The sequence below is a fragment of the Podarcis pityusensis genome (genome assembly GCF_964106645.2).
Source record: "Podarcis pityusensis genome assembly, chromosome: 7".
NCBI classification, from domain to species: Eukaryota; Metazoa; Chordata; class Lepidosauria; order Squamata; family Lacertidae; genus Podarcis; species Podarcis pityusensis.
Window position 1 is genome coordinate 84,612,535 of NC_138031.1, and position 14,539 is coordinate 84,627,073.

Here is a 14,539-nt window from a genome sequence, read left to right on the forward strand (position 1 = left end):
ACGAAGACTGTCGGAATGCTGTGATGGGACGATGAGCTGCTTGTGTGTAAAATCCTAGTCCCTCAGAGTTTGGTCAAGTTTGCAAACCTCTGTCTGTAACGGAGCCCCTTAAACATGGCTCCGTCAGTCGCTGGCAGTGTCTCTGAGCCATCCCTCCAGCTCCCTTTCCCTCAGCTCAGCTCCTCTCCCCCTACTGGTTCCCTCTTCAGCTGCTGAGTCTCTCCCAACCTGTGTGAGCCCTTTCACTTCCCTTCCTTCCGATGGCAGTTCCCTGACAGCTATATAATGTTTTCTTTGTTAATTCTGATTTATCACCCTGTCAAAAATCTATAAATATAGAGATGTTTATACAGACATCAGATTCAGTCCATCAGAGCCTCCTGGGCTTTTAGGTTAGGAAAATCATTATTGCTGTGTGTCTGTGGGACATGTCAGACATATCATTATGGGTAAAAGTTTAAGAAAACATTTGAAATATTATTTGCTTGTGACAATCAGTAAATTGTGGCTTCATCCACATTTCCATACCTTATCTTGCTAATGTGTAAATATTGTTTGATGATGAAGATTTGCACTATATCCATAGTCCACCTTCATTTCAAGAAATACATTTTCTGAAGTCTTTTTGATTGAAAACGTTTTGTTGGGGTAGCTCCTTTCAGAACACACAGCGCCTAATTAACTGGTAAGTGTTTTCGAAATACCAGGAGTATGATAGTCTCCCAAGGGAGGTGGAAACATAACATTACAGTGAAGATAATTTGGTATAGTTTGGCATTACGTGACTCCCCCACACACACCATGCTGGGAAGCTACTGGGTAACAATTGCACCATTGTTGGGATTCTTAGTTCAATGATTAATCCATGCCTGTTTGCATATAAACAAAGTACTGGGATCACAGGTCGATTGTCTTAGCTTTACAGGGAGTGAAACTGTAAGCTATCCCTCATCATATCAGAAGTAATATACACTTTGTGTTTTATGTTCTCAGCAGGAAAACCTAGTTTCAGGTAATATTTTTTGACCATCTGGATTCATCTTGGATCCATAGTATTTGCATAGCTATGTTCATTATTTTTCACAGTAAGAGGGCCACCCTTACTTGTTTCCATGAAAGTTTTGCCTCACAGAATTATCTTTATCATCTGCTAATCACCAGACAAAAGGAAGCAGGCCTGGCCTTGGTTAAGAAAAGAACTATCAGTTAAGGCTGATGGTTTAAGCAGCAGTCAGTAGTTCATCTTCTGGGATAAATAAAGAAAATTCTCCAATCTGCAGGCGCTAGGAATGCATTTGCCATGTGGATGCAGTACCCAAAAGCGTTTTTGCAACTATCACTAAAAGTGCCTTTGAGACATTTATGTGACTCTGTTTTTATGTGTGAATATTCTGGAACAATTCAACCTTTAGAATACATCTGAAGGCAGCTCTGTATAGGGAGATTTTTAATGTTTACTGTTTTAATATGTTTTTATATATGTGGGAAGCCTTACAGAGTTGCTGGGGCAACCCAGGAAGATGGATAGGGTACAAATATAACAACAACAACTATTATTATTATTATTAACACAATACTTTTTTGTGAATCAGCTTGTGATCTTCAGCTGAAGGGTGGTATACAAATAGAATAAATTAAAAGAAATAAAATAAACTGAGTAAAATGATTAAAAAGCTGGGAGCTGGGGATTAGAGGAAAAGAAAAGGATCTAGCTAAGTTGAATAAGTCTTCAGCAGACATCCATGGGAATGGAACAGGCTTGAAGAAGAAAAAAATTGAATAGCCTCCTGAGTATCCAAAAAGGGAAATAGTATGAGGGTCTATGATGTGATCAGTTATAAGAAATAAGCTTCCTGATTGGCATTAGCTCTGACAAAGGAGGTCGATTACTTTAATAGCAATGCTGGACAGAACAGATATTAAATTCTAAATAACTCAAGTACTGGTGACCAAAGGTAGACAAACTACCCAGAAGGAACATGATGTGTCCCCCACCAAAGGTACTACCCCTTAACCCCCCCACACACCCTAGAGACATATAATTTATTTATTTACTGCAGGAGGGGGCCTGATGGAGCTGTCCTCCTCCCTTGATGGGACGCAGGTGGTGCTGTAGTCTAAACCACTGAGCCTCTTGGACTTGCCAGTTGGAAGGTCGGTGGTTCGACAGGGTGAGCTCCCATTGCTCTGTCTCAGCTCCTGCCAACCTAGCAGTTCGAAAGCATGCCTGTGAAAGTAGATAAATAGGTACCGTTATGGTGGGAAGGTAAATGGCATTTCTGTACATTCTGGCACTTGTCACGGTGTCCTGTTGCACCAGAAGCGGTTGAGTCATGCTGGCCACATGACCCAGAAAGCTGTCTGTGGACAAAGACCGGCTCCCTCAGCCTGAAAGCGAGATGAGTGCTGCACTCCATAGTTGCCTTTGACTGGACTTAACATTCCAGGGGTCCTTTGCCTTTTACCTTTTATCCTCCTCCCTTACTGATATCAGTGGTGGTTCTGGCTGTCTTGCCCTCCTTGAAAGCAAGATCAAACCCAAGAGCAGATCAGGTGAAAATGTTGAGCACAAGGGAAAGCAGCACCAGTCACTTAGTTTTTCCTTAAGACAGCAGCCTTGACAGCAGTTGGACTCCTCAATGTTTGTATTGGATGTAGGAGAGGTTCCAGGAACTCATTAAGCTTGCACTAATTTTGTGGCCCATGTGTAAGTTGAATCACATGTGTGACAGCTGCAATGGGTGGGGATTTGGCTTAATCCACTGTAGCTTTCTCTGTAATTTTGCAGTAATACAGCACTCGTTGCTAAAAGCCTAGGCCAGGCTTCCTCAACCTCAGCCCTCCAGATGTTTTTGGCCTACAACTCCCATGATCCCTAGCTAGCAGGACCAGTGGTCAGGGATGATGGGAATTGTAGCCTCAAAACATCTGGAGGGCCGAGGTTGAGGAAGCCTGGCCTAGGCAGCCAATGTAGTGCTCTCCAGATGTTGTCAGCCTAGAGCTCACAGCATCCCTTTCCATTGGCTTTGCTGGCTGGAGTTGGCAGTCCAGCAACAGGAGGGCCCCACATGAGCTATGTGGCTCAGAGCAGTAGCGAAATAGGCACATAGCTCTCAGCTTGTGCAGAGTTCCAGGTGAACCGAGCTCCTTGGTACAGGGGCTCACCAAAGACGTGTCAAGAGCCGTCATAGCATGGAACAGCCCTAACTGTCGTAGTTATGCTGTTTAGTGATGATCAAATAACATCTTTCAGATGTGGCTGCCCTTAGACTCATAGACACTCAGTGTTTTCCAACAGATCAGAGCCTCTGAATTTCATTCTTCTAGATTGATACTTATGATGTGACAGTAACTGAAGACCTCGGGGAGATCCAGCTGATAAAAATTGAGAAACGGAAGTACTGGTTTCCTGATGACTGGTACTTGAAGTATGTCACCGTGAAAACACCCATGGGTGACTACTTAGAGTTTCCTTGTTACAGATGGATTACAGATGACAAAGAGGTGGTACTCCGAGACGGACGAGGTGAGTGCTTTGCAGTGTCCTTGACTAAGAGCACTAGGCAAAGCCAGAGAACCTCTTTACTTAGTTCCTAACTTTACATATTTGTTGTATTACTCCAAGGTATCCAGACAAGAGATACGACTCATCACGCCCAATATGTAAATCAGATTGTTCTGTTCAGTCCAGAAAAGTTGCTAAGTAGCTCCTTTGCTATGATAGTCCACCAGATCGCATGTACACACTTATGGAAAATAGTTAAATCTGCTGTATTACATTTCTATCGGGCACAACTACAATAATATTATTTATTCTTTAATGATTGCTAATTAAAAAAAACAAAGCAGTAGTTGAGAATGTACCACTACAGTGATATGGGCTTTAAGCAGAATAACATAACATAAGCAAGATAGGAAACTTATCTCCATTTGGTCGCCTAGAGCTCCAGGAACCAACAACAGAGCCAACTGGCTAGCACACAACACCCAACCAGTCAGGGCTTACATCAAAGCTCAAATTTATATACTTCAGACCCTTAGTGGCTGAGTGCCTCCAGGCCTGATATCTAAATCTTCTGTCTTGTTCCAGAAGTCATTATTGGGATGGTGTGGGGTGTGTGTGTGTGTTACATTACCTGCCACATCCTGGTGACACTTATATCTGAAACACAAACAGTAAATCAAGACAATAAAGCAAAGCAAAAACCCTTGCCAACACGTATGGAGAAATAATTGGACAAACCAACTGGACTTCCAGAAGGGTGATCTGTTTCCTCCTTCAGCTGTCTCCACTCATCACTGGTGATGGCCCTTGACAAATTAAGCCCAAAGAAATGTGGTCATTGGCTGAAAAAGCTTGCCCACCCCAGCCCAGAAGATTAAGAGTTTGAGACATGAAGGAACATGTAGAGGAAGAATAGGCAGAGAGGAAGGTGCACATGGCGAATTGCAAAGATGAGACAGCTTGAAGTTCGTAATGACGGGCAAATAATCAGCTGCATTCTTGGCCTTTAGCTTATTAGTATGAAGGAGAGAACTGTGCTTGCCCTTTGTACAAAGCTGTTGGTGCATTTTTCAGTCTGCGTATCTTTTCATCACCTTCCACAGCCAAGCTTTCTGCGGATGACAAGACTCAAGTCCTTAAGCATCACAGACGCAAAGAGCTGGAGGATCGTCAGAAGATGTATCGGTCAGTTTCCTAAAACTTCCTATTTAGCGCTATAATTTTTCTATAGTACCCTGAAGTTGTGATCAAGGAGACCTAGCTTTAATTTTACTATATAATGAAACACCAATGCCTACAAGCTGTGGCTCTCAAACGTCTCTCAGACAATGCTTGTATATTTCATAGAGACTTAGAGTCACACACAGCCATCACTTCTGGCTCCCATTTTAAAACAAATGGAACTGCTACATAAAGTACAAGGGCATGTTGCATATATGCTGAGTTCATTAGGCAAGCATTAGTTTTTACTAGTTGGCTGTGAAGTCCAGTCCCAGCAATAATACAGCAATTTATCAACACATAGATTGTCTGAAATTTTTCCGCAAACGCTGGACTCTTGCGGTAACGGGGGGAAAGTTCTCTGATTAAAAATGAATCAAATTCATATGAGTTTCAATTACATAAGTTTTCTGATCTAGGTCAAAGTAAAGCTTCATCTTCTGCACTAGTGAGATAGAGAAAACCTGGTGCATTCATGACCCAAGAAACGTTAATTAGTTGCAAAGCCGGAAAAGGGGGGCATTCATACATCTTCTTTTTAAACCAGAGAATAGAGTGCAATGAAAAGCCTTTTGCGTATTACATATACCGTATTTTTCGCTCTATAAGACGCAGCAGACCGTAAGACGCACCTAGTTTTTGGAGGAGGAAAACAAGAAAAAAAATATTCTGAATCTCAGAAGCCAGAATAGCAAGAGGGATCGCTCCACAGCGAAAGCAGCGATCCCTCTTGCTGTTCTGGCTTCTGGGATAGCTGCGCAGCCTGCATTCGCTCCATAAGACGCACACACATTTCCCCTTACTTTTTAGGAGGGAAAAAGTGAGTCTTATAGAGCAAAAAATACGGTATGCAGGGACTACAAATTATGGCTGGGTTTGGTAGCAAAAGATACATCTAGGCATGCTCAGGTACCCAGAGGCACTATTCCACACCCAAAGATAGCTTGCCCAGTTCATAACCACCACCACCAGTTGTTGACTAAGGTATATGCAGGAAACAACTAAAAGTTGTGTGATCATTTCTGGCTACCTGGTGGGCAGTAGCAGATGGGAGGGGAGTCGCCACTGTCCTTGCTGCCGAATGGATTGGACGGAGGAAGGGACCGTGGCCAGGTTGTGTTTCCTGTCCCAGCTTGCCCTCAAATGGAGAAGCTGCCTTCTGAGTTATTTTCATTTTTAACCAGGTGGGCAGAATGGCACCCAGGCTTTCCCCTGAACATAGATGCCAAATCTCACAAGGAATTGCCTCGAAACATCCAGTTTGACAGCGAGAAAGGAGTCGACTTTGTTTTGAATTATACTAAAGCGTGAGTATTATGGTGGCTCTCATTATTTGGTAGCGATATTCTGGATTGGTCTGGGATAATGGGGGAAAGGACAAAATTGATTAAAGTACAATTTAAACAAATATTTTAACCACGTAACACTTTAAATGACGATGCAAAACAGCACATGATTCCATTTTGAATGTAAAATTTCAGTAATCAGAACAATGGTAACAAACACAATACTTATGACTATACTTCATAAATGTTACCTTTACAGTACAACCCAAATAATCAATAAAATGATGCCAACTCTAACAACATATTCTAATTTTATCTACCCAGCCCCTGTCTTCTCACAATCTAGCTAAATTTGTAAAATTAGCCAGTTCTAATATAGTCTAAGTTGCTTTAAAACAAATCTTTTGTATGGAGGCTTTGCCTGTCTGTCCAACCACTGTCTCAATTATTGCTGTATTTATTTATTTAAAAGCATTAAAAAACCACATAATGTTTTTCAAAGATGTCTTGTTCACTTCTTTATAATGGCATTGTTGAGTTTGGATCCCAATCCACAAATCTTTTCACTTAACAATAAGTTGCATGCACAGGACTATATGCAAGGGTGAACTGAAAGTAGAGTTGTGTGGAAATGACTCCTTAAAGTTCTCCACTTTGTTAATGGGCAGAGAAATTGGTGGCCGTTTCACCAAATTTCTCCAAGGGGAGGAGTAGTCCTCCAACAGTTTATCAGTGGTGGGGCTCACAGCACTGGCAGTGCTATTAATACAGTTTTTCCTAAGGTTTGTTGCTGCTGCTGCTGCAATGCCAGCTGTATTTGCATCCAGTCCAATTAGTTTAATACGGTCATAGACGGTGTTTGCCTTTTTTTAATCCTCCATGATGCCTTGGACTTGGCGTTCCAGAGAATTGTGACGGAGAAATAGCAGCTGACATTAAAAATGGTGGATAATGTTCAGCAAAAAAAATTGCAACTCAACCTTGTTTTTCCAGGAGGATTAGAAAAAGAAAAATCTTAGATATATACTCAGTAAAATGTCTCCTGAGAAATTTTGTTGCAGTTCTTTGGAAGGTAACATAAGATGATTTAGAAGTGGTGCCAGTGTCCAATATGTTTTAAAACACTGGTACCATTTTGCTTGTGAGATTTAGTTCCTAGATTTATTCCCCTTCATTTAATCCACGTCCTTCATTTCTGAAGACTTCATACAGAAGTAAAGAAGTTATGGGAAAAGTGAAATGTGCAAGGAGAGAAATGAAACAAAAAAGATTGCAGCCAATGACCTCACAGTATTTTTGGTTTTTTTAGGATGGAAAATCTCTATGTTAATCGTTTCATGCACATGTTCCAATCTTCCTGGAGTGACTTTGCAGATTTTGAGAAGATCTTTGTCAGAATAAGCAATACCATTTCTGGTAAGATCGATTGCAGTTGTTGACACTAGCATCACAAGATGAATTAATCTTTATGTTGCTGACCAAAATTTCAGTTTGGACGCCATTTAGTAGTTTTTCAGCTAAAAACCTTTGGGATATGTGTTAGGCCAATAATTCTTGGAATTTATGTACCCAGCGGTTGCACAAGTCGAAGGGCACTCAAGAAACTAAAGGTAAGTAATGTAAATTTATTAATTTAATTACAGCTTATACTGTACTGTCATAATGGTACACTAAAGGCAATGTGTGTTAGGAGGTAAACCCTGTAAACGTGTATCTCAGTAGCCAAATCATGGAGTGATAAGCCTGTAGAAACCGAGTTTTCATTTTTACCATAGCAGGGAAGCCTTGAGAGGCCACAGTAAACCAATAAGCTTTTGGAAAAGAGGTATAAAACAGGCCACCCATCCCTAATAGTTTTGCACAGTAGAGACCTAGCTAGTGGGGAAAGTCAAGTTAGAATCAGCAAAGTCTACTTAGATTTCACCTCAAAGTCAGTGTAACTTTTAGTTTTTAGGGGAGGAAAGAGCAGCAAACCGAGCAAAAAAAGGAAGTATTTGCTGAAAGCTTCAGTTTTTCGTGCAGTTTTCAAAACCAGAGTGCAAATTGCAGCTTAAAACTGTGGGGTAACTTGCTCTTATCTTGGTTTAAGAACAGAGTAGGCCTGACTTAAGGTTGTCAAGAGCACCTTGAAAGTGAAAGAATAGTCCTCCATCCAAGTCTTAGCCAGGGGTGAAATTGCCAACGTCAGTTTCTCTCACTTTTTCATCTTTGCAACCTTGAACTCATTTCTGAAAACTTGAATGCACATTCTTGTACACATTACTTGGTTGGAGATCTGGACTGCAATATTCCAGGACGTGTGGATTTTCTGAAGGAAGGCTACATGTTGGCTCGCATATTGTTTTGCAAAATGCAAATTAGGTAGGGTCAGCTGTCCCGAATCAAATTTCTCCCCCATCCTTACTTTCAGTTCTGCATAAGACCACTTCTCAACTACCGTATTTTTCGCTCCATAAGACGCACTTTTTCCCTCCTAAAAAGTAAGGGGAAATGTGTGTGCATCGTATGGAGCCTCCTGCCTGCATTCGCATCTGGGATGCATAGAGGTTCTGCTCAGCGCTCCCTTTAAAGAGCGCGTGGCTCTTGCTGGCTTTTCCAGGAGGTGGGGGAAGGGACTGACTGCCCTCTGCCCCTTCCCACACCTCCTGGAAAAGCCAGGAAGAGCCGCTGCCAGGCTCTGCTCAGCGCTCCCTTGTAAGGGCTCCCTTTTGTCCCTCATCCCGCTTTCCTGGGAAGCCAGCAGAACAAGAGCCGCTGCGCAGCTATCGCTCTTGCTCTGCTGGCTTCAGCGAGAGCTGCGCAGCTTGCTCTGCTGGCTTCTCAGCGAAGCGGGAGGAGGGACGGAAGGGTTTAAAGCAAGAAAAGTGAGAGCCGCTTACATGCTCTGCACAGAATATTTTTTTCTTGCTTTCCCCCTCTAAAAACTAGGTGCGTCTTATGGTCAGGTGTGTCTTATGGAGCGAAAAGTATGGTAGTCAGTTTCAAAAAGCTTTTAAAGGGAGTCCTAGAGGGCTTCAACTGCCCCACAGCCTCTGCATCATCCCCACTTAATCACCACCCAGTATCCACTCCCTTGACCAGGCATAGGCAAACTCGCCCCTCCAGATGTTTTGGGACTACAATTCCCATCATCCCTGACCACTGGTCCTGTTAGCTAGGGATGATGGGAGCTATAGTCCCAAAACATCTGGAGGGCCAAGTTTGCCTATGCCTGCCCTTGACCATAAGTAGGCAAACAAGGCTTGGGGCCTAGATCCAGCCCAATCGCCTTCTCAATCCAGCCCACGAATGGTCTGGGAATCAGCATGTTTTTACATGAGTCGAATGTGCCCTTTTATTTAAAATGCATCTCTGGGTTATTTGTGGGGCCTGCCTGGTGTTTTTACATGAGTGGAATGTGTGCTTTTATTTAAAATGCATCTCTGGGGTATTTGTGGGGCATAGGAATTCGTTCATCCCCCCCCCCCCCAAAATATATAGTCCGGCCCCCCACAAGGTCTGAAGAACAGTGGACCGGCCCCCTGCTGAAAAAGTTTGCTGACCCCTGCCCTTGACAAACATCCCCATTCTCACAGCACTAAATGGACCTCAGTCCATCTGCCATGCCATTCCTGCTCACTGGAATTTGGCAAGCTCAGTAGTTTGACGTCCTGCTCTACTTGGTTCCATCAGCAACTAGACACTGCTATATATGTAGAACAGTTTAGCAAAAGAGCCCATTATGCGTATGTATGCTTTTTATGTAACAATATTTTAATATCCAGTCTCTCCCAGCGCCTTTAATGAAGACTGTAAGTGTGCTGGGCATATCATGTTGTTAAATAAATTTACCCTGAGCCTCATTTTCAGGCTCTGCCTTCTTTTTCTCTATTTGGTTTTTTATTTTTTTGTTAAGTAAAAGAAAAAAGTAAGTAAGATATACCATATTTTTCGTTCTATAAGACGCACCAGACCACAAGGCGCACCTAGTTTTTGGAGGAGGGAAACAAGAAAAAAAATATTCTGAATCTCAGAAGCCAGAACAGCAAGAGGGATCACTGCGCAGTGAAAGCAGTGACCCCTCTTGCTGTTCTGGCTTCTGGGATAGCCGCGCAGCCTGCATTCGCTCCATAAGACGCACACACATTTCCCCTTACTTTTTAAGAGGGAAAAAGTGAGTCTTATAGAGCAAAAAATACGGTAGTTTAATATAGAACAGTTATTATTTTTTGGAAGGAGTTCTGCTAAAAATAGTCTTTGGGTTTTGTTTTCTTTTTTCTCCTTTTAGAGTACGTGATGCAGCATTGGCAAGAAGATTTTATGTTTGGATACCAGTTCCTGAATGGGTGCAATCCTGTATTGATCCAAAAATGCACAGAGTTACCAAAGAAATTTCCCGTGACTACGGAAATGGTAGAATGCAGTTTGGAGAGAAATCTGACTCTGGAAGAGGAAATCAAGGTATAAACATGGAATGGATTTATTTCAGTGTTATAGTACTCATCAGTTTAAAAGCTTTTCAGGAAATGTATAGAAGCAGATTGCATTCTTTGGGAGAGGAGTGCTTTGTCATCCAAACAGAAGATTTGCAGTTTGAACACTGAGTTGAAATTCAGTGAATCAGTTTGTATGTAAAGTACGTAATTTGAAGGCAACATTCAGGTCAGGATAGGGAATGCCTACTATACAGTATTATGGGATACACTTTTTAATGCTGAACATTTTGATGAACTTATAATACCTCTTCCTTGGCTCCATGAGTAATAATGGTCCTGTGAACCACCGGGAGCAAGTTATCCTTCCTCCGATGATCACATAAATAAAAAGATTACTAAACCTATTAACACATTGTTATATTATATTTCTTTTAAAGCAATAACATCTGCCCACCCCCATTGTCTGACTTGTCTTTAAGACAGGAAGCTTCTTGAGGGCAGACACCTGTTTCTTTTTGTAAAACTCTGTGAAATACATGAGATGTATGAGACATCTAACAGGCTTTGGAGGCAAGATCTGCTGGAATCAAAAACTTAGGATACAGTGGCTCTCCAAAGATAATTTGCTCATCCTGGTTCCACTGAGGCTCAGCCGGTCTTGGCTTCTGGGACGTCAACAAGACCAGTGTTAATCCCCCAAAAGGGATGTCCTGCAGGGAGACTTAGGCTGGATCTCAACCCTGTCCAGCTCAGCCGTATGACCTAGCAACCCAGTGTAAGGTAAAGGTAAAGGGACCCCTGACCATCAGGTCCAGTCGTGGCTGACTCTGGGGTTGCGGCGCTCATCTCGCTTTGTTGGCCGAGGGAGCCGGTGTACAGCTTCCGGGTCATGTGGCCAGCATGACTAAGCTGTTTCTGGTGAATCAGAGTAGCGCACGGAAAAGCGGTTTACCTTCCCGCCAGAGTGGTACCTATTTTTCTACTTGCACTTTGACGTGCTTTCGAACTGCTAGGTTGGCAGGAGCAGGGACCGAGCAACGGGAGCTCACCCTGTCGTGGGGATTTGAACCACCAACCTTCTGATCGGCAAGTCGTAGGCTCTGTGGTTGAACCCACAGTGCCACCCACGTCTCCATCGGCATTAAGTCCCTGACGCTGGCTCAGCCAAAGATAATTTGCTCATCCTGGTTCCACTGAGGCTCAGCCGGTCTTGGCTTCTGGGACGTCAACAAGGCCAGTGTTAATCCCCCAAAAGGGATGTCCTGCAGGGAGACTTAGGCTGGATCTCAACCCTGTCCAGCTCAGCCGTATGACTTAGCAACCCAGTGTAGAACGCTCTTTTAAAGGCTTGTTTTGCTTCTGCCTTGCTTCGGGAGAACGACAGCAGCTGTCCCGCTGCTGAACAGTTTTTGGATCCGGTGTAACTTTACTCTGGCTTAACCTGTTTGCTTTAAGCCAGTTTCTTGGGCATAGGATTGCTGCCCTAAGAATTTAGTGCATTCTCAGGGACGAAAATCTGAAGCTCCTAAAAAGAGGCTTAAAGGACACACATGACAACACATTTATGCTACGTAAGTTGCAATATTGTGATGTTATGTTGGTCACAAGTAATGTTGCATGTAAAACATACTTCAGTTAATATCTCACCACATTTTCTTAATGCTAAGAACCTCACAAGACGAGGATGTAGCTAAAACATAGATTTTTCTTTTCATTTATTGTGGGGAGAGTATGTATTTTTGTGACTAATGTAACATGCTCAAGAGCATACATCGTACTGCCTTTAAGCTCATCTGATTTTGTTCCTAACATAAAATTTCTTGTCATTTCACCAAATGAGAAAGTAAAGCTATCAATAACCTATTCTCTAGCTTCTTGGAGAATAGAGAATTTTAACTGAGCTTGGGGGGTGGAATGGGAATAGAGAAATTCTGAGTCATCTTCTGTGTCACACTTCTGGTTGTTTACTCCAATTTCAAAATAACGTTGCCATATGAAACTCTTGAAAATTATATTTAGAATTATATTGAACATGTTAGCGATGTCCAAAAATGAAAGCCGAGTCTTTAGGTTGGCATTTTCATGGAATAACCCATTAATCAAAGTAAACAAGTGTGCGTGTTTTCTTTCATTTTTGCTACAGCAAGGGAATATTTTCATAGTGGATTATGAACTTCTGGATGGTGTTGAAGGCAATAAGACTGACCCCTGCACTGTGCAATATCTGTCTGCTCCGGTCTGCTTATTATATAAGAATTTAGAGAAGAAGATTGTCCCTATTGCAATCCAGGTAATCTATGTTTTACCCACTAAAATAATAATCTTTCGTTATTGAAAGAATTGTTAACTATTTTGTTACACTTTCCAGATAAAACAAGCTCCTGAGCCAGGGAATCCTATTTTCCTGCCATCGGATGCAAAGTATGACTGGTTATTGGCCAAAATTTGGGTACGTTCTTCTGATTTCCACGTCCATCAGACTGTTACTCACCTCCTTCGGACTCACTTAATTTCTGAAGTGTTTGGAGTAGCCATGTTGCGGCAACTGCCTTCCGTCCATCCTCTCTTTAAGGTGGGTTAATTGGGTGCTAGGAAGATGTGCATATCAGACATGATTGTTTTGTTTCTGCAAGACCTGCAATTTTCTGTTAAATGTATTGTTAATAAAAGTAATACAGTGGTGCCTCGCAAGACGAAATTAATCCGTTCCGCGAGAGTCTTCGTCTAGCGGTTTTTTCGTCTTGCGAAGCAACCCTATTAGCGGCTTAACGGATTAGTGCTATTAGCGGTTTAGCGGCTATTAAAGGCTTAAAGGCTTAGGGGATTAGCTGCTAAAAGGCTATTAAAGGCTATTAAAGGCTTAGCAGATTAGATAAAGGGGGGGGAAAGCGAAAAAAAAATCTCTAGACTCGCAAGACATTTTCGTCTTGCGAAGCAAGCCCATAGGGAAATTCGTCCTGCGAAGCAACTCAAAAACGGAAAACCCTTTCGTCTAGCGGGTTTTCCGTCTTGCGAGGCATTCGTCTTGCGGGGCACCACTGTATTTGGTATTGTACAGACAAGAGAGCCCCTGTATATTTAAGGCAGATAAGGCAAACAGCATTCTATCATTATAAGACTGGAATATATATATATATATATATATATATATATATATATATATTCAAGATAATTTGTCCCAGCTCTATGAAATGTGGCAAGAAAAAATTACCTCTTCTGAATTGTAAAATGGCTCATTTTAAAAATATTCCACTAAGAAAAAGCTAAGATAACACAGTTAAACAGTCTTCTTAAGTGCAGTGTTTCTTAAAAAAAACTGGCCATTTTAATTTTCTTTGAGCCGTTTTAATTTGACCAGTATTAGATAAAAAAAGCACACAAATAAATAAATAGTGTCTTCAAGTGGCAAATTGTCTACGATGATTTGTGTCTGAAGCTGGAAGTAACGTGCAGGATGAAGATGGATTAATGGTTCATACCTTGTTAAAGAGTGTGCCCTGGGGTGCCCTTGGACAACAACACTATGTATAATTGGTCTGAATTATGTGCATCTGTAAGCCTTCTCTAAACTGCCCAAATTGACAAATCAATATCTTTGTATTATTTTGCTGGAGAACCCTATTTAACCTTCAATTCTGGTGCAGTGCAGTCCAACATGTTTGAATATTACCTACATGTTTGAACGCCTTTTGGCAGTACAGTGGTACCTCGGGTTAAGTACTTAATTCGTTCTGGAGGTCTGTACTTAACTTGAAACTGTTCTTAACCTGAAGCACCACTTTAGCTAATGGGGCCTCCTGCTGCTGCCGTGCGGCCAGAGCACAATTTCTGTTCTCATCCTGAAGCAAAGTTCTTAACCCGAGGTACTATTTCTGGGTTAGCGGAGTCTGCAACCTGAAGCGTATGTAACCTGAAGCGTATGTAACCCGAGGTACCACTGTATAAGGTGCATGTTTCTCATACTGCAGATCTGATATCTAGCAGCATCTATCAAATTGTAAAGGACTATGCTTTGAAATTGTCTTCAGTTCATACACATAATTTATATTAAAGCTGTAGTTCCTTATTTGAAAGCAAGTTGTTTTGGGAGCCCATCACATTCCATTGTTAAC

The 14,539-nt window shown here is 42.0% G+C and overlaps 1 protein-coding gene across 2 annotated transcripts in view; it reads left to right on the forward strand.

Moving 5' to 3' along the window:
* ALOX5 (arachidonate 5-lipoxygenase) overlaps positions 1-14,539 on the forward strand; it is a 37,875-nt gene that overhangs the window by 11,985 nt on the left and 11,351 nt on the right. For both annotated transcript variants that reach the window (XR_013988920.1, XM_081014802.1), the window contains exons 2-8: positions 3,328-3,526; positions 4,609-4,690; positions 5,911-6,033; positions 7,322-7,428; positions 10,280-10,452; positions 12,571-12,717; positions 12,796-12,999. Coding sequence is in view for 1 of the 2 variants with exons in the window: in XM_081014802.1 (XP_080870928.1) it covers positions 3,328-3,526; positions 4,609-4,690; positions 5,911-6,033; positions 7,322-7,428; positions 10,280-10,452; positions 12,571-12,717; positions 12,796-12,999 (1,035 nt within the window). In the remaining variant the exon portion in view is untranslated. The remainder of the gene's footprint in view (positions 1-3,327; positions 3,527-4,608; positions 4,691-5,910; positions 6,034-7,321; positions 7,429-10,279; positions 10,453-12,570; positions 12,718-12,795; positions 13,000-14,539) is intronic.